Raw genomic sequence first — 25103 nt, 5'->3', positions numbered from 1 at the left:
ATCAATATGAAGAAAACATCACAATATTTCAATAAGAATGGGGTGGTGATAATTTGAACTTTTTTTTACCGGTAAGCTGTGTTTATAATTAGGTTGAAATATTGTTATCTGAGCACCGAGTGATGAATGCCTTTCTTCCAACCCTCCGTATCAGCTTTCAAATCCTGTGCTGACACTCTTGTCTGCCTGTTATGGCCATCAAAAGTGCTTTCTCTCTCTCTGTCTTTATCTCTATGCCAAATCACAGACAGGACTGACTCACACATGGAAATCTCTTAGCACAAAACAATTAAATGGGAAAAGATGTAAATAGGTTACAACAGAAGATTTACATAATGTTCATATCTTATTGTGACTATTTGTCTCAGTGGTGCATTCATAAAAAATAATCAAATTTTCTTTTTGTTTTTAAGTATATTTGTTGGACTTTTTGCATTTAGACAGTACAGTGAAGATAAACAGGAAACAAGTGGGAGAGAGAGGGGATCCGGAAATGACCGCAGGACACAAACCTGAGTCCCTGTGGCCACTTAGACCTGAACATGGCATGAACACTCACTTGTGACCAGTTTGAGCTAAAGCAGTTTTAGTTTAAAACTCTTTTTTTACGATTGCTTAAGCACAATTTTGAAAACAGGGCCCTTTTTTTTCAAATCACTAAAAAAACACGACACCCAATTAATACAACATACACCCAAATAACACAACACACACAATTAGCAGAATCCCTTTTTCTTTTTCAAAATGAAACACTTCAGTCAAAACTATTTATGACCGCCGCTAGCGAAGCTAGCGAAGTGGTCATAAAGTAAAGTAACTTGGACTGAAACATAAATTCGTCAAAGTGAATAATTCGTGTTAACAATGCACCCGTGACGATCTACATGTCCATTTAAACCAAATTTTAGAGCGCACGTTGAGAGATGTATCCAGGGCAGGACTGTACCTATTTGTTGCACGTGCTACAAAAATCATTCTTTGCGATGGATGATTTAGTACCAACGTTACAGCGGTCCGATACAGTTTTGCCTATGGCTATAGCCTACCGTGAGACTGAGACGCTTTTTGTTTGTTCGAAGTGCGTGTTTAGGGTGTGAGAGAGGAGTCGATGTGCTTTGATTCCAGCTTGGTAGTTTTAGTCTATGCGATTAAAAAGCATGTGTGTGTGAAGTAGCCTATCCAAACAACGATAACACTTTCTTCATTATGGCTGCTTTGAGCCGTAGACCTTCACAGACCTGGCGCCAGTGCGTGGATATCTCAATCGCAAAATTAAACAATATTTCGGGCGCCTACCATGGACTAGGCTGGGTGAACCCAACCTGATCTGCCGGCGATTTCTTAAAAGATTGAGCTTGGTCTGGCGAAAGCCAGACTAACAATGGACCTCACAGTTGCAAAATGCAAGGGAACATGAATCAGCCTATATTTGCACAAACAATAACGGACAGCAGCTCTTCAGCAGCAGCAGCCCGTTAAAATGTGTATCTAGAGACGCATTTCCTGAAGGCCCTTTTGGACATTTATTTATTTAGTCAGTTATTTGCACCACTGGGTAAAACTGCATTTTGTTTTAGACTACTGGTATTTCATTTGTGCATTGACAATTAAGTTGAATATCATATGAACTAGATGACATACATACATACATACATAATGCTACCTTCTGCTTTTCCCAAATACAATGTAGCCTTCAGGTGTACCTTTCATCAGTCCAGTTGTAATGGATGGACTGTGATGAACTGCCCTACTTGTGATTGTTTAGAGATCACCGGGGTGGTGGTAGTGTGGTTAAGGAGCTGGGCTAGCGTGCAGTAGCCTGAAAGTTGACGGTTCAATTCCCGGCTTCCACCGTTGTGCCCTTGAGCAAGGCACTTAACCCCAAGTTGCTCCGGGAACAATGTGATCCCTTGTAATATAACTGACATATGTAAGTCACTTTGGTCAAGAAGTGTCAATAAAGTAACAATGCTACAATTATTTTGGCAAGAGCTACAAATCTATTCACCTTTGCAGCGCCAGTAGGCTACTTTCTGTGCGGCCTGCAAACACACATGCCAAACAAGCATACATAAAAGTTTCAAGAGTGGGGGATGGAGTAGAAGATGGAGACAAATTGATTAATGTGATTTATTTTAGCGGAATGGATGTACAGGACTGAGCGGTGGTCATATTTTGTACCGCTATGCGGTACATCTAGTTTTTATAAAAACTCTATTTTTGCTATCTTATCACAAACACATCCATATAATCTGATTATGTTTGAATCATATTACTCAATACAAACACGTTTACCAACACTGACCAAACAGGACACATAAGAACAGACCTTTTCTCTCCACATTGTGAAATGCACTACAGTTCTTCTGCTTGTACTGCTTACACACAAAATCTTTGCATATATATTTCTTTTTACAGTAAACATGCCACTATAACCCCATTACCCCAAATAATACCATAACCCCATACCAAATCTGCAAAACCATACGCTACGGTGCCTATAAAAATCATCATACCCCTTTGAAATAGTTACTTTATTTGTCATACAGCCTGAAATCAAAACCCAGTTTCATTTACAAATTTAGCTGTACAACATCAAAATAATGGGAAAAAAGGCAACAGTTCTGAAAATGTATAAAAAATGAAAAACTAGAATAACAGGATTGGAAGTCCTCAACCCCCTGATTTAATACTTCGTAGAGCTTCCTTTTGCTTTAATTACAGCCATCAATCTGTTTGGATATGTCTCTATTACTGTAGCTTTGCACACCTAGATTGGGGAATATTTGCCAATTCTTCTAGCAGAATTGTTCAAGTTCAGTCAAATTCTGTGGGGAACGGCAATGGACGTGGAAGTCCATCCACAGATTTTCCTCAAGGCATTAAGATCAATTTCCAAAAGATGATTTTATATTCCTCTTTTTAGTCAACTTTAGCATGGGCTCAGAAACGTATGAGCCTCACTGTAACTGATGTGTACACAACATGTAACAGCATAATTATTTCAAAGTAAGGGAATAATATAATTAATTTTTAAATGCTTAGCAGGTTATACTGTACTTAAAAAATAGCAGTTTATACTAATCAATTCAATCATATGAATCCCGTTAAACTTTGTCCTTGAAAAAGAGCTGTATCATTGTACAAAGTCTCTATGTGCACATGAAAAGAGGTGTTCTTTAACCCTAATCTGAACCTCTACATGAAGGAGATCATCAAGTACAGCACACATTTTCTCCAAAGCAGAGATAAGTTGTGTGGAGACTAAGTCCCTTTCTTCCTTAAAGTGTGCTGTATTATGTAGAATTCTCAGAATTAGTTTCACTTGCACAATATGCACTTGAAATTAGAAATACCTAGCCTAGAAAGCTATGGCTTGTCAGGCTAAGAAATACCCACACATGGTGTCAATTTGGAGAAACATCAGGAGGACGCCCACAAGAGTTATTACTAGACTTCACTACACTTCATGCCAATTCTCCTTTAAGGATAAGGATGTATTAAACCTGATATCAACCCTATATAAAGTTCTGAAATTTAGGCTACCTTACAAAGATGTCCAGTATTTTTTCAGATGGATTCAGGATTACCCACAGAACATTCATTCCATTTTTGCAAGTTTCTGTGTTTAGTGTGAGTATTTGAATAATGAACACTGGTGACAGTAAGGACAAAAAGGTCAACGCAGAAAAACTGCAATCTGGCTTTTCTGCTCAGTGACTTGCATAGCAACTTACCAAAAATGAACTCTGACTCACCCTTACACAAGACACTCTGGACTGATCTCTGCAAATGTTTGCATTAATATTCCATCTGAGCAACCTTTTTCACTGTTTGATCCTGTGAATGATTAAGAATGTTATTGTGTCGACAATGTGTATTAATAGAAGGGGTTTTGTCCATATCTGTGAAATCAATTTGTGGAAGTCAAATTCCCACCCTAGTTTGAGGTGTCTTGAGCAGGACTCAGGAGGATTTCAGTGGTAAAAATGGGAAACACAACAGAGCTGTCAAGTGAAAGAGAAGCAAGGCCATAGGCTTATAAAACACACCAGCACACACCTGACAGCTGCATCCTGGTGAAGAAATTCAAGCAAAAGACACTCACTCACACCCTCTTGGAATGAGAGAAATAGGCTACCTTATTGAAATGTAGAACACATTGCTGTTTCAACTTGGATCACCAGATGTACCTTCAGTGCCATTGTTCCATGAAGTATTTCTCTCATGAAATAATCTCGCCGAAAGGATTATGCACTGAAGTACACATATATCTTTGTGGGTGCCATCATAAAAGTATGAGTAAACTGATCCATTGTGCGATGTTGCTATTTGACTATGCATCAGATGGTACATGCTGTTTAGTGGGCTGTTTGACTGCAGTTTTACAAACCAGAATAATTGACAACAGGTGGGTAATTAGAACCTGACTCTAACGATACTGTCTGTGCAGAAAGGTAGCCCAGGCCCTACAGGCAAATACTTGTTTGCAGACTCCCAATTAGGAAACAAAAACTGCCACTTTAATTTGCTTTAAGAAAATATAATAAATATTTGTATCGCTCCAAAGCAATTAGGGACATTATTGCTTGTTTCATGTTTATCTTTTCATTAGAGAAAACAATAAATTCTGAGAATAATATATATATTTTTAAATAATGAGAAAAACACTTAAAATGACTGGACAGCTTTCTGTTAATTGTAAGCAGTGTGTGGTCTTTACAATAGTGCATAACTCTTAATATTGCACAATGAGAATAAATTAAAATATTCAACACTGTTGTAAAGCACATTCAGGGGTTTTGTGGTTAAAAACCATTTAAATGCCTCTTGAAAGCATAACTTGTATATGAATATCATCTGATAATCCCCCCCCCCCACACACACACACACACCTTCCTCTCTCCTCGTTCTCACCTACTCTGGTTGCAAATATGGTCCGTTCATGCCACCTGGGAATATCAGTACAAATGTCAGTAGTAGCCTTAAATTCAACTCATTGGCAGAGCTATAATGAAGACGCTGGGGACACCACTGGTTGTTGTACACATAATGCAAATATGCAAAAGTTGCTGTGAAGATGAAAGTTAGATAAATGGCTGCAGCTACCTTGCTGGACTATTATTCTGTGGAGCAAATTGGACAGCAGTGACCTTCAAACTGTCACCGCCATCAGGACATTGTTTTCATCTATTCTCCCATAATGTAGGTATAATATATTTTGTCTTGAGGTTGAAAATCTCATTTACTTTTCTAAGTGGGTTATTTGTCATTTGTTATGAAAGGCAAAAGACCTATTGTATGTAGCCTACCATAGATACTCTTTGTGAACTGTAACATGTAAACATGCTATCTACAGTGGCCACAAGTGAAAAAGCTGAGCAAGTTACCCTAGAGCAGTGGTTCTCGAAGTGTGGGGCAGGCCGCACACTGGGGAATGGAGACATTACAGCGCAACAAACAGGAGAACCTCAGGACGACAGGTTTGTCTGTGCAGTTTACACTTAATGGCTGCACATTTTTGCTTTCATTTTTCTGATTTTCTGTCTTCCACTCATGTTGGTTTAATGCGGCATTTGAACCTCATGTTTTTTTAATGCTCTATCTGCAATTCAGAGCTCCAGTTTTTTGCTCTAGCATTTTTCTGTTTTTCACACTCCAATAGATCCGTAGAAATCAAAGACACATCAAATGAGTTTCAGAATATCACATTGCATCATCAACAGCAACATTGAATGAGGTAGTCCAAAACTGTAAATCTGTATTCAGACTGCCAGTGCTAACTCTCCTGTGTTCTGGGAAAACCCTTTTGGAACTAATAAGTGGCTGGCCTGCGGAAATCACGCTTTTCAAAAAAAAAAAAATGTGTGCCTTTAAAAAGCCTAGTGTTTAGAGCCTAGGGTTAGGGTAGACAGGATCCTAGGTTCCTAGGTTCCTGGCTGGCTGGTGGGTGGGGGGGCTGTCAGTGATGGGAGAGTGGGTAGAGTGTTCAGCATCCTGATTGCTTGGTGGATGAAGCTACTTGCAAGTCTGGTGGTGCGGGAGCGGAGGCTCCTGTACCTCTTTCCAGAGGGCAGGAGGCTGAACAGTTCGTGTGCAGGGTGGGTTGTGTCCTTGACAATCATTAGTGCTTTGCGGGTGAGGCGGGTGGTGTAAATGTCCTGCAGGGAGGGGAGTGGTGCTCCAATGATCCTCTTAGCTGTGTTAACAATGCGCTGGAGGGTCTTCCTGTTCTGATCTGTGCAGCTTCCACCCCACACTGTGATGCAGCTGGACACGATGCTCTCGATGGTCCCTCTGTAGAATGTGGTCATGACGGGAGGCGTGGCACTTGCCTTCTTCAATTTGCGCAAGAAGTAGAGGCTGCTGGGGCTTTCTTTGCCAGTGATGCTGTGTTGGTGGTCCAGGAGAGGTCGTCGCTGATGTGCACCCCCAGGAATTTTGTGCTGCTCACTCTCTCCACAGCATCTCCGTCGATGGACAGTGGTGGCAGTTGTTTGTGGCCTCTCTGAAAGTTGACAACAATCTCCTTGGTCTTGCTGACATTCAGCAGGAGGTTGTTGTCTTTGCACCATTTGGCCAGCAGGTCTACTTCTTCTCTGTAGTGAGCCTCATGCAGCCCTTAGTGATGAGGCCCACCAGTGTTGTGTTGTCCCAAACTTCACCAGATGGTTGGAGCTGTGAGTGGTTGTACAGTCATGTGAAGAGCAGGGGCTGAGCACACACACCCTTGCGGGCCCCCGTGCTCAGGGTCAGAGTGCTTGAGGTGTTGTTCCCGACACGTACTGCTTGTGGTCTCTGCAACAGGAAGTCCAGCAGCCAGTTGCAGAGGGAGGTGCTGAATCCTAGCTTGTCCAGTTTGCTGATGAGTTGTTGTGGTATTATGGTATTGAATGCTGAACTGAAGTCTATGAACAGCATTCTCACATATGAGTCTTTATTATCCAAGTGGGTGAGGGCTGGATGGAGGGCAGAGCAGATTGCATCCTCCGTGGATCGTTTGGCTCGGTATGCAAACGGGAAGGGGTCCAGGGTGGGGGGTAGGGTGGCTTTGATGTGTGACATGACTAGCCGTTCGAAGCACTTCATGATATGGGCGTGAGTGCTACAGGACGGTAGTCATTGAAGCATGATGGTGATGATTTCTTTGGCATGGGTATGATGGTGGCAGCTTTGAAAAGTGATGGGATGACTGCTTGCTCCAGAGAGGTGTTGAAAATGTCTGTAAAAACATCCTTCAGCTCTTCTGCACAGTCCTTCAACACTCGGCCTGGTATGTTGTCTGGGCCTGCTGCTTTGCGTGGGTTAATGGTGGCTAGTGTCCTCTTCACGCTGGCAGAGGACAGGTACAGGGGTTGGTCGGGGGGGTGGGGTTTTCTGTGGGTGAGTGTCATTTTGTGCTTCAAAACGGGCGAAAAAACTGTTCAGGTCATTTAGCAGAGAGGTGTTGTTCTCACAGCTCCGTGGCGCAGGCTGGTTTATTTACTTCTTGCTAATCACACAGCCTACAAAGCTGTGGAGCACTCTTATCGACCACACAAACAAATGAGTTTGTCCAAGCTAACCTTAGCATTGTTACTCAGGGATGGGATTGTGGCGACCAGGTAGGTTCAGAATATACAGACCTAACTATAACACGTTCGTGCCTTTGTCATTCCATCATCACCATTATCAATAATGTTCCCTCATCAATTCCTTGAGAGCAAATTCATTGGGCACAACAGATTAGCAAGTATTGATTTTGTGCTCAGGGAACTGAAGGTAAAACATCAATGCTTGCGCCAAAGCCCCAAGGCACCTATTTCAAGCCTAACTGATGAGTGGAGCTTGGGTGGATATTAGCCTTAATACCAGGCAAGGGCCTCGTCTCCTGAAGTCTATTTGAACAGGCCAGTACAGATGAAGAAAATCACTATGTTGAGCAAGTGACTACCTGGTGATGCACAGGAGACTTCTGAAACAAGAAACTGCTCAGAGAACATGTGGCTGGTGTATTAAATGGCATTAGTCATTTAATTGGATCTTGACAGTCTAATGACGTACATCTACAAAACACTGTTTTTGAATTTACCTGTTAGCAAGGTCATCCCACTTCCCACATACATACAGTCAATAAACCCTGGAAAACAACTAACACATTAGAGGCATCAAACACATCCTTTGAAATGAAGCCCAGACATGTTTCTTATTCACAATCTCGTGTATGTCCTGACATAGAAAACAAATATGTGGCTCTGACGAAGACGGGCCACTTCATGATGACCATGGAAAATGCACTCGGTCATGAGATACCATGAGATAAATGGCCGAGGGCAGCTCACACTCCACCACGTTGTGTGTTTACCATTTGCTGATGCGCAACAAAGCATATAGGTTTGCTTTGATTTTAATGTGGCGTGCCCAGAGCGCGTACTGCGCAATCAGTAACGATTTCAAAAGATTTTTGCTACGTCTTTGAGCATCAGCTGAACATGACTCACAGCATTGATGTTGGTAGCATAGAGGTGCTCAAAGGAGTTACATTTTGTGTGATTTTTGTGTGTGTGTGTGTGTGTGTGTGTGTGTGTGTGTGTGTGTGTGTGTGTGTCATATGCCATACACATGCGAAGGTTACATATACAGTATATTTGCTATTTATCGTCATTTGAGGTATGTCATGATCTTAACCATAATCCAAAACACAAAAAAACAATGGCTTTCGTACAAAAATGTTTTTGACCCCATCTCTTCGAGGTAAACACTGTGCAGACAATCTTTGTACAAGCCAAATACATCAACTAAAGAAGAAAAGAGAAAAGTTGCTGCTTTTTTTAAAAGAAAAGAAAAATTCAATCAGTACAGTCCTCTTGCATCATCCACTTGTCGAGCTCTTCCATTTTCAGGACATTTTCTCAAACACAAACACCAGGTATATGCCTGAAAACAACATAGTGAGAAAGAAAGCACATGTGAGTGGAGAACAAAGAAAAAAAAGGATTAGTCTGATGTTAGTCAGATGATCTTTTCCTTTGGGCTAAAACATGTAAAGAGTGGTTCAAGCAGCTAAAGAACTACATGACTGAATGTGAACAGGTACAGTGATTTGTTTCTTACTTGTGGCCTCCCATTCAGACTTGCTCAAAGTTCCCTGTGAAGAAAAGGAGAAATTGGCATCACATCTAATGGATTATTATTAGGTCACCACAATAAAAGTTCTAATTTTCATCCACTACCTAAGCCCTTCAGGACCCCCCACACAGATAATGCATTATTTAAAGAAATGCCATTATCCATTGAGAAAAGGTTCTCAGTCACACAAAATCTAAGTTCAAAATCATCAAACAGCTTTTAGGCATCATGTCCTTCTTCTCTGGAAGTCCACAAACTCACAGATTAGCCAATGATACCTACTGTGCTTACACTGTTAATGCCATGCTTTTTCTCCATTATAACTCAGGCAGACAAAGTAATGAATAATGGACAAAAAGCAGCATGCCATTTGAAAATGTCCATTTGAAAAATGTCTAGACACACACTTTTGTTACTTTTATTCTCAAGGCCAATAATGAACAGTAATTACATACAAAGCGATGTGCTTGTGTAAAACCAAGTATGGCCTAGGTATACTGTTGCTACAGCACTACATCACCCTACCAGTGGCATTCTGGTGTTTTCTTGTTCAGAGTGCATCTTGGCGTGCTCATACTCCTCTGGCCTATCAGAAGCCAGCTTACCCCCATCACCACCTGGGTATTGCTATAATAATAAAAGAAAAGAAAGAGAGATAAGGGGAAAAAATAGATAGAAGTACTTCTAAGTCACTGTGAGACCACAAGTACCTACAAACATGGACACGGCTCAATCTAGATTGTTTTTGTTTTTTCATCATTTGGAACATGAATCATCTATTATTTACATTTTCCTTTATATTTCACATGTAATGGAGTAGTTAGGTGATACTGCCTTAGGTAGTGCTTTTCTTTTGCTTCTTTTGCTGTCATTAACATGGAACATGGTTAACATGGAATGTCAGCCTATTGAGAACATTAACGGTAACACGGCATCCATCATACGTACTGATGTTAGCACACCTGGCAATCTAATACTGGTGGTTGGATACTTCACTGGAGATTTCCATGGATGAGGCAGCCTACAGCCAAGCTACCAAGGCTTCATGAACACCACCGCCTCGCCTAGCTACTGATGGTGTGAAAAGCCTCACTTTCACAGAGCTGCACCATATCTCCAGCATCTGATGCTATCAGAGGTCCATTAAGCTGCTAACCTGCAACTTGTCATTCCAGCATCTGATCCCAAGACTGCTAGCCTAGAAATCTAGACGCACCCTAGTGGCAGCAAATTTAATTTGCTGCCCGGCTAGTCTAGCAACTTTGTTGGCTTGCGAGCTGGAAAAATTAAACTTTGTGTATAGTCGTTAGACAGGCTTAACATAATGATTGATGGCAGAGTTGAAACGGTTCGGCCTGAATTCCCTGCTACTTGAAAACAAAGAAGGTGGATGTTGCTGTTGGCGAACAGTGTGACACTAGTTAAGCTTTTTTTAAGTTGGCAAAAGTTTGAACTAGCCAACTAGCTCCACTGGTGGGAAAACGCATGGGACTCAAGAGTTGTAGCGCAGTCCTATTGCGTGCAGAGGGAATTTGAAAGACAACCGATTATCCTGCCCCTCGGACTGAGCCCTGCGAATGGTGAGTCCCCAGACCCTACATTTTTAATGTGAGTCTGGCTCGTCAGGCTACAAGACCAAGCATGACTGGTGCCGAAACTCTGGACTTCTGGTAGCGACAAATCTCCCTCAAAGCTGCTGATCTGCACAGTCCTTACAATTTCTGGTCTGAAAAATCTCAGGGCTGCACCGGCACGACTGGACTCTCGTCAGCGTCAGCGAGATTGCTTAAGAGTGATCTGTACTTCCAGAGCTCTGCTGGAAGACCATGAGGCTCTTTTGGAGGCCAGAGGGTTGCCAGGTTGGTTTTTGGAACACCAATCAGTCCACCATCCGCATTGAGCCTTCACCATCATCGCCAACCCAGAGACATGCTGACTCATCACTTGAACAAATAAACTATGAATAAAGGAAGGCACTCAAAGTTCTTTTTTAAAACTTTTTTTTTATCACCCAATGGACGTTTTGCGCATTATCACTTCCAAACACTGGGTATTATTTAACCAATTACAGACTTTATATTTAATCATTGGATAATTCAAAGTGTATTGAGATCATGTTGCGTGGTGATTTGACTGATTTGTTGGCAGCCATTAACACAATCAATGAGAATTCTTCATACTTTAGTCAATCTGTCCAACCTCGTTTACTGGCAAGACTTGCACCTCAATCAGAACATCCTCTAACGTGGTGTGAGGGTGAAGGTAGACACAGGTTTTTCTCTTTCAAGTGTCTGTTGATTGTTAATTAGTGACTCCTTTCTGTGTGTGTGAGTGTATGTATTTGTGTGCTGTGCAAGATTATACAGAGCCAACATCAGTAGCTGGTGACCGAACACTCCCAGAGGCATGTCAACCATCACTGCTCAAAGGGAGGCTTTCAAAGGATAAAAGGGCTGAAGCTGTTTACAGAAGTTGGTGTCCCAGCAAGCACAACTTATCAGGTGTAGAAGCTAGAGAATGAAGAATGGTTTGACTTCCAAATTCAGATAATACACAGCAGTGTTTGAGTGAGAGAGTGAGTGTGTGATTGAGACTGTGAGAGTGAGTTACAGTGTAAGTAGAGAGTGTGTGTGTGTGTGTGTGTGTGTGTGTGTGTGAGAGAGAGTGTGTGTATGTGGGTTTGTGTGTAGAACTAACCTCCAGTGATCCCATCCTCTGCATCAGGGATTTATTCTGCTCGTTCTGAATTTTCTCTTGGAAAAACTCATGGAAGGTCTTCTTGTACACTAGCCTCATGTTGTACTTCTTTGCCATCCTGAAACAGGGATTGTGAATTAACAAGGTCACTAACAAGTCAGTGCATACTTAAACAATCACATGTGCTTTGAGGCTAGACTGCCTGGGGATATTTTGGCAAGTGTTCTAAGTTCACTGTAGTTATTTCCTTGCTTGAGGCTGTGAATAACTGATAAGTCATTGAGAAGTGACTTTTTAGATTATTGTGCCCTCTGCTGGTAAATATGTGCAGTTTATTCTCACAAGAGGAACTGGGTTAGCCTAGAAATCTAGATGTTTTATTACATTTGCTGCCAGGGCTAGTCTGGCAACTCTCCGTTGGCTTGTGAGATCCAGAAATCGAAACTTAAATTAGGTCATTGAAATTGTGTATAGAGTCGTCTGGTGGGCTTAACATAATGATTGATGGCAGAGTTGCAACGGTTTGGCTTGAATTCCCTGCTACTTGAAAACAAATATCCTATTGCGTGCAGAGGGAATTTGAAAGACAACTGATTATCCCGCCCCAGCAGACTGAGCACTGCGAACGGTGAGTGCCCAGACCCTACATTTTAATGTGGGTCTGGCTCACCAGGCTAAAACTGGGTAGAAATGTACAAATAAATATTACTATGTCAACACTCACTCTTCGAACATTGGGAAATAGACAAGGAACTCTGGGACATCAACCACACCCTCCAGATTGAAGTCATACTGGCAGCCAAAGAGAGGGTAGTCTCCTTTCTTCTGGAAAGTGACTCTGTATACCTCGTTCCCGAACGAGTTGGTGTCGGATGTTTCTAAACGCTTTCTGAATAGAATAAAACAAACAAGAAAAACAACATTACAGTACATAACTTAATACATAACTTCTGAATGTGTTATCCTCTAAACATGTTTTTTTTTTATCATGCCAAGCCCTTGAACTACATGACAAGAAACAGGCATCTAGGACTACAACTAGCACTTTTAATAATGGATTAATCTGTATTTTCTTGACAGTTGTTTGGTCCATAAAATGGTGAAAAAATATCAATCAGTGTTTCCAAAAGCGAGGTCCTCAAAAGCCTTGTTTTGTCCCCACGTCAAAGACATTCAGTTTGGACGGAGCGAGCGTACTTACACCAATTCATAGGCGTCGGGTGTGGTGCCGATGAAGAAGCCCCCGGGCCGGAGCCTCTCACAGGCATTGCGCATCATGGTGTTAGCTTGCTCCTGGGTCTCAAATGAGTAGTGGTACACAAACTGACAGCTACACACATCAAACTGAAGACTCTCATCCGACAGCTTCTCTGACAGCAGCTCCTGAACAAAGACTTTGTTATTAGCAGAAACGTTGGCATAAAAGTGAGTGTGTGTGTGAGTATGGGTGTGTGTTCCATCTCAGTGAGAGTAGCAATAGTTATTAATGATGATAGCGTTTATATTTTCATGCCTTAGTGGCTCGTGAAGTGGGTGGAGACATATAATCAAATGAAAAAAGTCCCCACACGTACACACTTGACACTCAGTGGGTGGATTAAAGTGATTTCAACCCACATGTGTTAATCAGACAGGCACTGTGCTTCTGTCTGCGTAGGTGTATGTACATGTGTGCAAGACAGTTATGTGCATCTACACATTTCTGTTACGTGTGTGTGTGTATATATGTGTGTGTGTGGGTGGGTGTTCACCTTGGTGCAGTCGGCTGTGATGAACTCGGCGGAGAATATTCGCTCATTGGGGTGACACTTCCTCCTCATGTCATTGTAGCGCTGCTGACACTGTTCCACCGACACAGCTGCTATGTCTGTTGAACACAAACACGTCACACATCCATCTCAACAGCACTTGCAGTGTCCCCCGAACAAACCAAGTTCTGAAACAGAGGAATGCTAAGGTGTTTTGCGCGAATCATGAAGGACACGACAGCGACAAAAGAAGATTACAAAAAATCTGTCCAAAATGCAGAATGACCTTAACACTATTCAATGCATTCATTTCTCAAGTAAAACTCTACAGGGCTGTCTAGACATAGCTAGTGTATGCCTTTTTGTATTGGTCAATACCCCTACCCACTGGTATTACTCAGCTCTTTTCTAGAAAGCACCTATTTGTGAGGTACAAAAACTAGGGCCTTGAGAAAGTGAGGACTTTTAAAACTCAAAAGTGTTCCAATGCCTTAATACCTGGTATTGATATTGTAATGTTTGATGGGTTACAGACAAAGTTGGAGACAGGCAGACAGAGGAGTACAACATTGAGAGGTATTCAAACATTCCAAATCTGAAACTGTCCATTGACACTTGATATTGTATTTGAATTTGTATTTAGAAGTGTGGATGCCTTTGTGATCAGAATGGATTTATCTTAGCCCAGAGATATTTGGTTACGGATATTTAGGACATTTCTGTGTTGTGTAGAGAAAGTGCAGATGATATTTATGTTAAAGGAGAAATCTGGCAATTTTTCATATAGATCTGTTTCTCGAGGTCACCGAGTACTGTCGGTATTAAAAAAAATGAAAACAATCTGTTTTACCTAGCTCAAGTTGCTAGTTCCAACAGCTAAAGCAGCCAGGCAGCTACAGCGCTACACTCTGGGGGCATGTCTGTGAGCCCCCATATTCAGCAACTCCAGCTAACTAACAACAATTTTGTTTTAAATGTATTATTTTGTATTAACAGTACTCGGTGACTTTGAGAAACAGGAGATCTATGTAAAAAATCACATACAATTCCTGTGTTCCTGTGCCTTATATCCAGAAGAATAATGATGTAACTGCTTTGAAAAAGGTCAATGTAAACAGCTCATACTACTATAGTACTGGACAATACTCGGATCACTGCCCGACCTTCTGTGCAAATACCAAGCAACATTTTGCTAGTAACACAAGTACATTTTGCCAGGTCAAAAATGCAACACCATCTTCATACAATCTCATTCTGGACACCTTCACCAGATTCCATGGGATTATCAAAGACCATTGTCTGAATGACCATCCAGTCACAACCCTCCAACAAATGCAGTATAATTACTTCCAAGTGAAGTGTATACCAAAGTTAACTTGGTAAAATTACAGGTTATCATAATTATATCTAACCATCATTTGGCACTCCCTATGAATCACATCGTCCTGAGCACCAGTCAGTAAAGGACCAGCAGAGCACATGATTACATAAGTATTAATACCCATTTTAAATTACCCCACTACAGCACATCTCTAAGAGTCACTGTCTGGCAGATGTTGGACGAACAGACCAAATTCAAAACTTTGCCACAACGAGAGACACAGAGGCAGCAGTAGAGTGACGGAGAGGCAAGTTCAACGTTCTGCTGTAATGTTACCTGCACAGACGAGTCGGTTGATGTGGCCCTTCCTCCACTTGAGAAGGTCTCCTCCTTTCCCACAGCCCAGGTCCAGCACAGACACCTCTCTCTGGCGCTGACGCACCTTATCCAGGATCTCACCTGATGGAGAAGTACACAGACAGACGACATTAAGCTGACAGGGACAGCCAGTGGGCATTGATTAAAGCAGTTTAGACTGAGAGATGCACTCAGATAGATCGCCCCAGAACAGCAGCTGCGGTGACTAAACTGATTCAGATGGGTGTCTGAATATAGGCTCATGACAGCTTAGATTTGAAATTGTAACTGTTGGACTTCACACAAACTGTCCATCTCACCTATGAGGACACTCTTCAGCCAGTTGTTGAAGTTCCGCATGTGGACAATTCTGCTCCTACTTCGCTCGGCTAAACCACACTCCTGCAGCGAGTTATAGTGGGAAGCCACTTTCTTGCTGTGATGCCCCTCCTCTGTGACCTTCAGAATAGAGCGAAAAAGGACAGGAATGAAAGAGAAGGAAAAAAATGTTAGTTAATATTAAATAAAAACTGACCATGCAGTATGTTTCGCCCCAGTACTGAGGACTACCTTGGCCTTTGCTTACAAGGAAAGAAATCCATTTCCTACCAGTTTCTTTGAGGGGGATTCCTCATCATCCTCTTCCTCCTGAGGTCGCTTTCTTTTGCCCAAAGGTGACTGTTTGATGCTGGGGTCACCTGCGGTGCCCTCGGTGGATGTGCATGATCCATTGCCACTGCCTTCTGCTTCTGATGGCTTGGAAAGTTCCTCAACTGCACACTGATCAGCGTCTGATAACTGTTCCATTTCTGCTTTTTTGAACTAATGTAGATGTATCCGCCTTGGTTAATGGTTGGGGTTAAGAGAAGTCTTCTTTTTTACTTTAGCAGAGTTTCCTGAATAGGAATGAGAATCAAAATGAAATGCTTCATATATCTCGTCGGGTTCTTTACAGCTATTTCACGTGATTACATATCCTGGCCCTGAGGATAAAACAAATGCATAGAAATTCTTGCAATCCAAAATTATTCACTACACAAGGATATTAGGAAACATTTGGACAGTATCGCTTCAGGTAATTAACGTCACAGTACTTCTAAAATCAAACACAGGGTTGAGAAATGTTTGGTCACTAAGATAGATAAACGGCTGGAGTGACAGACCGTCAACAAAGATGTAAGTTTGCCGTCTGAAATTGACCAAACAGAAAGCAACCTGTCACGTTATGCAGCTGACCTATGAGTAACTACATTTGTTACAGCATCCGTAGTAGCAAGCACAATGTTACCATCATGTACAGACAGTGTACACAGCGCTGCTTATGGGTAAACAGTACACGCAATCGGTGTTCGCACTGCATGGTGTATGTTATCTATAAAAGCATTAATCTCACATACTGGGTTCGTAGCTAACAACTTGAGTTTTCCGCCATTACGCATCCCACGTTAGAGCGGAGAGTTCAGTCTTGTTGCGTATTTGTTGGCATATTCTAAGACACTGGATGTAAAGCTTGCTCCCTCTGTTGGCTTGGATGTTCACACAGAAAAATAAAAGAAGACGTGCGTCGCGGTGGAAAGCATATGGATACCAACCAGAACATACCAAGGTCAATTCATTGAAATATGTCCAATTTATAAACTCAATTACAGCTGTTCGTGTTGTGACAGATTTGTTTGAGTTGTAGATTTTGCACACCACAAGCAGAGCGTGACCATGCGTAGATCATGCATAGACAGAGATCATGCCGTAGACGCTCTACCGTCTCCATTTTGAGAAGCCAGCTGGGAGATGTAGTTGTACAATGTGGGGCAATAAGGCGAACAATCAAACTCCGGATGAAAATACACTACATCTCCATATCTGCACTGGGTGTCCTAGGTCCATGTGTAATAAGTTCGCGTCCTGTGTGGAATTCTCGAATGACAGAAGGACATGGCCTGTAGTTATTTTGAGTTTGCCGCAATGGAATGACCGCCCTAGCATGTTAATTTCATGCACGTATGTGTTGTTAAGATATTATTTTGTTTATTTTTCGTAGCCAGTTGATAGCCAAAGTATCGGTGGTCGTTTAATCGCCCAGCTATTGCTAGTTTGTATCGGTAGCGTTAGTCAGCTAAATGACAGATCCAGGTTTAAGGCCACCCAGCGTTTGACGTTCGTCGCTTGTCTGTCGTCAGTATTTTGGCAAGGGTCAGACTAGCTTGGTTTGTTTGGCTAAGTGTTGTTTTTCTGATCAGCCAGACATAGTCAGCCTTGACAGACATGTTGTAGAGTTGTTTGGTTTATTTGCTGGAAGTTACAGTTATGATTTGGCGCGGATGTCTTATTAAGCTATTTTAGGTAAGAATAGGCAAGTAACTCTTTCCTCGAAAGTCAGAATGCTTAAATTTACTGTAGTTTTCCTGTTTGCTTGTGTCCGGCAGGATAAAACCCTCGCATAGGATGACGCATTTCCAACTTCTGAAACATCTTTGAGTCATAAGTTTATAAGGTATGGATACTCAAATGCATTGACTGTGATGATGTTTTTGCATTGTTTATATGAATCATTGCTTGAAAAGTACTTTTAAGAGTTTCTTTTATCCTTTTGATTTTGGCAAAAAATAAGCCTTATTTAACAGTTCTATGATGACCTAGTTTCCTTGCCAATCTTACTTCAGTTACTGTGAATGAAACATATAGCACCCATGCCACATGTGGGCTGTAACTGGCCATGCTCGGTTTTTGATTTGGCCAGGGCCGAGACCGGACGAGGCAATAGCAGGTGGAGAGAATGCAGAGGTTCTTGTGCACTAGAGCTATGACGCGGGCTGCTGCCCTGCACCGCCTGCTCCTAGGGCCTCCATCCTGGGCCAGCAGATCCCTGACCAGACCCCGGGTCCCTCCCAGGCTGATCTGCAGCCCTCGCTATGTAAACACGACAGCGGCGGCCTGGACTTTAGCCCCGCAGAAAGCCAGCTCGGGTGGGGCCGAGCAGCCACAGAAACCCCCCGAACAGCAGGAGCCAGAACCAGAACCAGACCCCCTGCATGACAAGTCCATGGGCTTGGTGCAGAGGTTCAAGAGGACCTTCAAGCAGTACGGCAAGGTGATGATACCTGTGCACCTGCTGACGTCCTCTGTGTGGTTCGGGACATTCTACTATGCTGCCATGAAGTAAGTAGGATCCTGTGTACCATCAGAAAAGGGGGTCAAGCAGTCTAGGCGGTTTATTGCTAATCTCAGAGTTGACAAGAGCCTGTTTTGGAGAAAGCATGCTTTGTCTTTTACTTTGACTATTGTGACGCCCTAACAGCTTTGCCGTGGCAGTGAATAGGCAACGTTCACCTGTCTCTTGATACCTAAGGCCTTAAGTAGCTAATTGGCTTTTTTCATCTGTTCATGTCTTTCTTGAGTGCGTGGTGACATACAGTAACTGGCACAGTGTGGAAAGTTGACTCCGTAATCGTGTCAGGGCTTATCTGGGGCAGACAGGCTTGAAAAACACAACTGTCTGGGAAGATGCGACAGGAACTTATTGCTGTGAATGTGACCCCAGAATTAGAATAAAGCTCAGAAAGTAACGGAAGACAGGAGGAGCTAATTATTTCCTGAGAATGCACACTTTCGTCAAAGCAAATCCTCTAGACAGCTCAAGTTTATTATTATGGGGCCTAACTTCCTATGCTGCGATAAATGGTGCCACTCTGGGGTTGTTATGTAACTAAGCATAGACGTAAACCTATCAGTAAAAGCTGTGATATTATAAGGAGGACAGATTGGCGTAATAGCTCCAACTTCATCACAATACATTATATCACAGTCATTTATTCATTTTTTTTTTATCCAATGCAACTTATTTACACATGTCAATTATATTACAAGGGCCATTGTCCCCAGAGCAACTCTGGGTTTAGTGCCTTGCTCAAGGGCACAACGGTGGAAATTGAGGGAATACATTAAGTCAAAGTCATAGTCCCCCCCCCTTAATTTATTCAAACTTCATTAGGCCAAATCTCCCTTAATATTGATCCAAAACACATGCAATTTCAGTTTCATGGCTTTCTTACATGTCCAAATTTCATTAAAATCTGTGCCGATGCAGTCCAAAAGTGTGATGGACCCAGGCGCTTTTTTTTATCCGAAGCGACTTACACATGACATTTATACTACTGTACAAGGGCCATTGTTTCCCAGAGCAACTCGGGGTTAAGTGCCTTGCTCAGGGCAGCTGTGGCCTACTGGTTAAGGCTTCGGGCTTGTAACCGAAGGGTTGCCGGTTTCGATCCCCGACCCAGTAGGAAAAATGTGGGCGGGGGAAGTGGTTGAGCACTGCTCTCCCATGCCCACATCCACGGCTGAAGTGCCTTTGAGCAAGGCACCTAACCCCTCACTGCTCCCCGAGCGCCGCCGTAGCAGGCAGCTCACTGCTCCGGGTTAGTGTGTGCTTTACCTCACTGTGTGTTCACTGTGTGCTGTGTGTGTTTCACTAATTCATTGGGATTGGGATAAATGCAGAGACTAAATTTCCCTCACAGGATCAAAAGAGTATATATACTTATACTATACAAGGGCACAACAGTGGAAGCCAGGAATTGAACCCACAACTTTTCTGGCTAGTGCATGCTAGTCCAACTCCTTAACCACTATGCTACCACGCCCACAGTCAGCTTAAATAATGGAAGGCTACACGATGAATGGGATTGCAGAGGTACTTCAGTTCCATATAAATAAGTTGCCAGGAAATTAGTTGTTAGTTCTCTGGAAATCCATTGCGTTTACAGGATTCGTTTGGACGCTCGGCCAAGACGAAGCAAAACCTCTGCGTTTAACCTAAAAAGCGTCTCCGGGTGGACAGGCCCTCACTCTACAGGTGTATGACACATTTTTGAATAGCAGTAGAGGTAGCCAATCCAATTCCATTTACACCTTATTTACACTCCACTTAAGAGCCTTCAAGAGATGCTTTCAGGCAAATCTGTATATTGTTTTGTGGCAGCAACTATTTTATCAGTGCCTGAGTAAAGCATTCTAAATAGTTTCCTGCACCTAATGGGTCATTTCATGTCAGATCAGATAAGGTCGTTGCAGCACGGTATCTCTGATTTTGTTCCCATAAATCACATCACGAATGGGTTCCAACACCAATTTTGTAATATAAAATTTCTGTTTAGTTCCTTTTTTTTCTTCAGCACTTTATATTTTTACAAATCTGAGAAGCAGTGTTTGGACATTAATATATTGACAAATACTGTCCCAAGCCTCACCACTTTAAAGGATACAAGGCAAACATGTTCTCAGTATGACCTAACCATACCTTTTGAAAAAAATAAAAAATTGCAAAACAATGGCCCCAGCTGTGGCGCAACTGGGTGGGGCACCTGCCCCGTACGCCGGCGACCCGGGTTCGATTCCTGCCCCGTGGTCCTTTCCGGATCCCACCCCTGCTCTCTCTCCCATTCGCTTCCTGTCACTCTCCACTGTCACTATCATTAAAGTCATAAAAAGGCCAAAAAAATATACTTTTAAAATTGCTAAACAAGAGTGATGTTGAGTTAGAAACTCATTATGATTCACCCATATGGTCATTGTGTCAGTGATTATGTCAGTTAATATTTGACATCTTTACCACAAATGGTTATGAAAATATAAGACTAAAACTAGGCGTGTTAGCATTTTTCATAGGACCAGAATTGTATGTTTGGATAGCCAGTAGGAACATGAAAATGTATGTGTAAATATGAAGAGTTTGGTTCCAAAATGCTATATCCTCCATTTTAATGAATTTTCATGAAATATTTTTTTATTTATTTTGTTTTCCAAGTAATTTTAGTGGAACTGTAATTGAGTTATTGTTATTTGAATTATCGTTACTCAATCCAAACTAACAAATAGAGATACACAATTAAATATTAAACTAACAAATAGAGATACACAATTAAATATTTCAAAAATGGAGATATATAGCGTTTTGGAACCAAACTCTTTATATCTTCATGTATGGTTACTTGGCGTACATTTTTTATGTCCCTACTACGTACTCCACACACCATTTTGGTCCTATGAAAATGACCAAAATATTCCACTACACCTTGATTTATTTATGTGTTCGGTTACACTTTACTTGACAGTGTCGACATAAGTGACAACGTGTCAAACATTTATGACATGACGCTTCTGTGTGTCATTCGGTTTTTCATAATAAGTTAGGGTTAGCATTAGGTTTAGGGTTAGGATAAGGGTTAGGATTAGGGTTAAAGGTTAGGATTAGGGTTAGGGTTCATGTGTCATGACAGTGTCATGTGTTCATGACAGTGTCATGTCACTCTTATGTCGATACTGTCAAGTAAAGTGTTACCATGTGTTCATATCCATTGGTGGTAACAGACCTTAGGGCAACCGTGGCCCACTGGTTAGCACTCTGGACTTGTTGCCAAACTTGTTGCCGGTTCGAGCCCCGACCAGTGGGCCGTGGCTGAAGTGCCCTTGAGCAAGGCACCTAACCCCTCACTGCTCCCCGAGCGCCGCCGTTGTAGCAGGCAGCTCACTGCACCGGGAATAGTTTGTGCTACACCTCACTGTGTGTTCACTGTGTGCTGTTTGTGTTTCACTAATTCACCGATTGGGTTAAATGCAGAGACCAAATTTCCCTCACAGGATCAAAAAAGTATATATACTTATACTTACTTAGACCTCAAATATTGCCAGATAAAATCTACAATATAGAAAACATGTTTGTCTTGAATCATGCAAACTTCGGTAAGGCTAAGAGATTTAGTGCCAGGATATGAAAAAATTATATATAAATAAATATTTAATATTTATCACTGTCTTTGGGAAGTGGTTATGCAATCCTAAAAACATCTATGAACAAGTGTCAATGTAGGAATAAAGAAATGCTACATGCCTATTTACCTCTTATCTTTGTCTTTGTTGTGTATCCACAGGGGAGTGAATGTAGTGCCATTTCTGGAGTATATCGGATTTCCCGACAAGCTTGTTAAACTTCTAGAAAATTCTCAAAGTGGCTACGCTCTGACTGCATACGCAATGTACAAGGTAAGGCATTCCTGGGCATCTAGTCTGAGGTTTGTTAACAAACCATAATAGGTCTGGCTCAGATGTCCTCAGCAATGTAAACACAAATCAAACCAAACCAAACGTCAAACCAAGAGTTTATCCAACACATGTGACCTTGGCTCAAAATTATTTTTAGCATCAGTGTCAGAGAGAAATATGTTAGTTTTTTTTTTTTTGGATGTGGCAGGAAAAAAAGGCTTACAGTCTGTGTGTTGATGTTTTCAATGATTACTATGTCTGGTGCAGATTGCCACTCCAGCGAGATACACCGTGACTTTGGGTGGAACATCACTCTCGGTGAAGTATCTGCGGATGCAAGGCTACATGTCCACTCCTCCACCTGTCAAGGAGTACCTTCAGGAGAAGATGGAGGAAACAAAAGAGAGGTTCTCTGAGAAAATGGAGGAGACCAAGGATCGCTTCTCCGAGCGGATGGAAGAAACCAAGGAGAAGTTCTCTGAGAGACTGCAAGAGACCAAAGACAAAGTGGCTTTTCGTAAGAAAACCGAGTAGGTCTCCGTCTTTTTTCTTGTGCTGGTCTGTGGAAGGCCATACTAAAAAAAAAATGACTGAAGGCTATAGAACCTTGCACTATAAAGACTGAATTGAATCAGATGCCTCAACATAATCAGTAGTCAAACCACATACACACACACACACACACACACACACACACACAAACACACACAGACACATTACTGCAAAACTGCTGCTCACTTGGCACATTTGGGAAAGAATATTGAAGTTAGTTATGAGGAATTGCTACATGTGCTTCTAAGAAGTCATGTTGATAAGATTGCCCCTCTCTCCCCCTCCAATCCTGCACCCTCATTCATAGGAAGTGCTTTCATGGTCACTATTCACTTCAGCTGTAGTGTTTAAACAGGTCTGTTATGGTGCTCACACCACATTTTCAGAGATCTCCTGTTCTTGAGCAGACAACAAGTGCGATTGTCCTCAGATATATTTGAAAGGCAGAGAATTATTATTTGTGTTTGTTAACAAGCTAAGAGAGTGACTTAATGTCTGGAACCAGATGATTAAAATAGCTTGTGTGTTTATGTGTGTGTGTGAGATGTTCCCATGTTTTGATGGTACATATTGCACACTTTAAGCGATGACCGTGGTGTCGTTTTTTTCTTGTGTGCGGTGACGGTCCGAACCATTGAGTCCATCTCCATTTGTGTCCTGTTCTCACTCATGAAAATAATATAAGGCAGAATTAAACTTCAGATGTACTGAATTAGTGTAAGTAAATTGTGTGCCGTAGTCACAAGATTGCGTATCTCTTAAATGCTATAAAAGAGTTACAGTAAGTTTCCATTTACCACAGAATTACTATGAAATTACTTAATTTACCAATTAAATGTTTAATAATGATTTTTTGTTTTCTTTACTGTAACAGTTATTCTCTGCTAACAGGGTTTAAACTATGGACAGCCCAAATGTTTACTTTCATAGCCCAAATTGTACTCTGTTTGTCCGTGATGCCATATAAAGTCTTGTGAGTGCAAATGTTAATTTAGTTGTGGCAAAACGGTGTTTCACTGAGGTCGTCAGGGCAACCCAGCCTTCAATTTCTTACCTAGCCTTCAATTTCTAAGCCTTCTATATCCGTGTTTATGATTTTTGTCTCCACATCCTTACAAATAAATCAATTATTTATTTTAGTCAGTTTTACCATTTTTATGACAACCCTCCCAGCTGGTTTGCCTATGAGAGAATGAGCCGTGGCTTAAATCGAATGGCCGATTTGGCCTGGCCAGCCAGGTGTTTCATACAGCTGACACGTTGCCATGCAGGGATCTGTTCAGGTGAATGTGGTCTGTCCTGACTAAATAAAGATTAACGATGCACAAAAGCTTCCACGGTTTTCTTTCTTGATGCATGACGGCTGACACACAGGGCCAGGTGAGATTGTGAAAAGAGCAGCCTCTTTTGGACACAGGTTTCACAAGGGAACTAGGGAAAGACAAACACACTTAATGGCCACAGAAGAATGTCCCAGGCGACAATTCAATCAATAGTAAGACTTTATCACTGCCTGATGGTCCTTTTCTAAAGCCTTTATTCATTTGAGTCCAAGGAGCAATGACTGGCACGGTAAATGGGCGAGAGGAGCCACAAATGAACACCTGTTGTGGGCCACGGGAGTTTGTGAAAGCTGCATTGAGCCAGAGGAAAACCAGAGTTTAACAAAGTTCTGGAGATAAAGTACCTACATGTACTGGGGTTCTGAATTAATTTCTCTAGTCACATAAAATTTAATAATGTGTGAATATTACTCGTTTTAACTGATCTGTGGCCTTGCTGTATTTACCAGCTGAATGGCCTTGCTGCAGCTAAAGGTGGAGATGGTGTTTTGTATGTCTAAATATAAAACAATTTATAGACATAAAGAGAAGTTTGTTCTAATGAATAATTTAATTCAAAAACTACTCTGGCAGTTGCTTCTCTGGCTCAGATATTAAAGCACATGTATTACTTCAGGTCTAGGTGCATAAATGCATAAAATACCTGAAAGAAATACATCAGCCAATGGAGTAGACTGAAATGCAGGAGTGTTTTTAATATTATTCCTTACCTGCCTCTTTATTTTTTACTAACAGAAACTGCCTGCTTGAGAAGACGAGTGAAGATGGGTATTCACAAATGTCACTTAAGACCAAGTATAACATGCCTACCTAATGACTGCGTCATATCTAAAAGTCTAAGTTAAAAGCACAAATCATTCTATTATGTAGCCCCAACATAATATGTCAGCAGGCTGCTTGTCAAAGCAAAGAGCAACAACCTAATATTAGACTTTGAGG

At 41.7% G+C, this 25103-nt stretch overlaps 3 protein-coding genes across 8 annotated transcripts in view; 1 reads left to right on the top strand and 2 right to left on the bottom strand.

Annotated features, from left to right (window-relative positions):
• mc5ra (melanocortin 5a receptor) overlaps positions 1 to 4331 on the bottom strand; it is a 38438-nt gene extending 34107 nt beyond the window's left edge. The window contains exon 1 of the mRNA XM_048230185.1: positions 4142 to 4331. The gene's annotated coding sequence lies outside the window, so the exon portion shown is untranslated. The remainder of the gene's footprint in view (positions 1 to 4141) is intronic.
• Positions 4332 to 7987: 3656 nt separating this feature from the next.
• On the bottom strand, positions 7988 to 16949 carry rnmt (RNA (guanine-7-) methyltransferase). Of its 3 annotated transcripts, none has more exons than XM_048230177.1 (11): positions 16834 to 16949; positions 15841 to 16127; positions 15552 to 15690; positions 15211 to 15333; positions 13557 to 13672; positions 13007 to 13188; positions 12530 to 12694; positions 11806 to 11923; positions 9634 to 9735; positions 9094 to 9127; positions 7988 to 8916 (listed from the first exon to the last, which is right to left on the bottom strand). In XM_048230177.1, exons 2-11 carry the CDS (start codon positions 16036 to 16038, stop codon positions 8879 to 8881), a joined length of 1215 nt encoding a protein of 404 aa, XP_048086134.1. In that variant the 5' UTR covers positions 16039 to 16127; positions 16834 to 16949; the 3' UTR covers positions 7988 to 8878. The 3 variants fall into 3 exon arrangements, with proteins under 3 accessions (XP_048086134.1, XP_048086133.1, XP_048086132.1); XM_048230176.1 differs by lacking the exon at positions 16834 to 16949 and adding an exon at positions 16629 to 16701; XM_048230175.1 differs by lacking the exon at positions 16834 to 16949 and adding an exon at positions 16520 to 16689.
• fam210aa (family with sequence similarity 210 member Aa) lies at positions 16710 to 24151 on the top strand. 4 transcript variants are annotated; one of them, XM_048230184.1, is made up of 5 exons: positions 16710 to 16837; positions 17655 to 17722; positions 17969 to 18387; positions 22158 to 22269; positions 22537 to 24151. In XM_048230184.1, exons 3-5 carry the CDS (start codon positions 18005 to 18007, stop codon positions 22801 to 22803), a joined length of 762 nt encoding a protein of 253 aa, XP_048086141.1. In that variant the 5' UTR covers positions 16710 to 16837; positions 17655 to 17722; positions 17969 to 18004; the 3' UTR covers positions 22804 to 24151. The 4 variants fall into 4 exon arrangements, with proteins under 4 accessions (XP_048086141.1, XP_048086138.1, XP_048086140.1 ...); XM_048230181.1 differs by lacking the exon at positions 16710 to 16837 and adding an exon at positions 17082 to 17229; XM_048230183.1 differs by lacking the exon at positions 16710 to 16837 and adding an exon at positions 17325 to 17571.
• Positions 24152 to 25103: the final 952 nt, after the last annotated feature.

The sequence above is a fragment of the Alosa alosa genome, chromosome 20 (assembly GCF_017589495.1).
Source record: "Alosa alosa isolate M-15738 ecotype Scorff River chromosome 20, AALO_Geno_1.1, whole genome shotgun sequence".
Taxonomy (NCBI): Eukaryota; Metazoa; Chordata; class Actinopteri; order Clupeiformes; family Clupeidae; genus Alosa; species Alosa alosa.
This window is presented reverse-complemented; position numbering and strand designations above follow the sequence as displayed.

Bases quoted from the DNA above. Each gene is read 5' to 3' on its own strand.
- rnmt (XM_048230177.1), bottom strand. From the start codon at position 16,038: ATGGAACAGTTATCAGACGCTGATCAGTGTGCAGTTGAGGAACTTTCC. The intron at 13,189-13,556 runs GTGAACACCCAC...GTCTTTGTTCAG, and splicing joins TCACAGCCGACTGCACCAAG to GAGCTGCTGTCAGAGAAGCT. The intron at 11,924-12,529 runs GTGAGTGTTGAC...TCCCTGTTTCAG, and splicing joins TATTTCCCAATGTTCGAAGA to GATGGCAAAGAAGTACAACA.
- fam210aa (XM_048230184.1), top strand. From the start codon at position 18,005: ATGCAGAGGTTCTTGTGCACTAGAGCTATGACGCGGGCTGCTGCCCTG. The intron at 18,388-22,157 runs GTAAGTAGGATC...GTGTATCCACAG, and splicing joins TTCTACTATGCTGCCATGAA to GGGAGTGAATGTAGTGCCAT. The intron at 22,270-22,536 runs GTAAGGCATTCC...TGTCTGGTGCAG, and splicing joins CTGCATACGCAATGTACAAG to ATTGCCACTCCAGCGAGATA.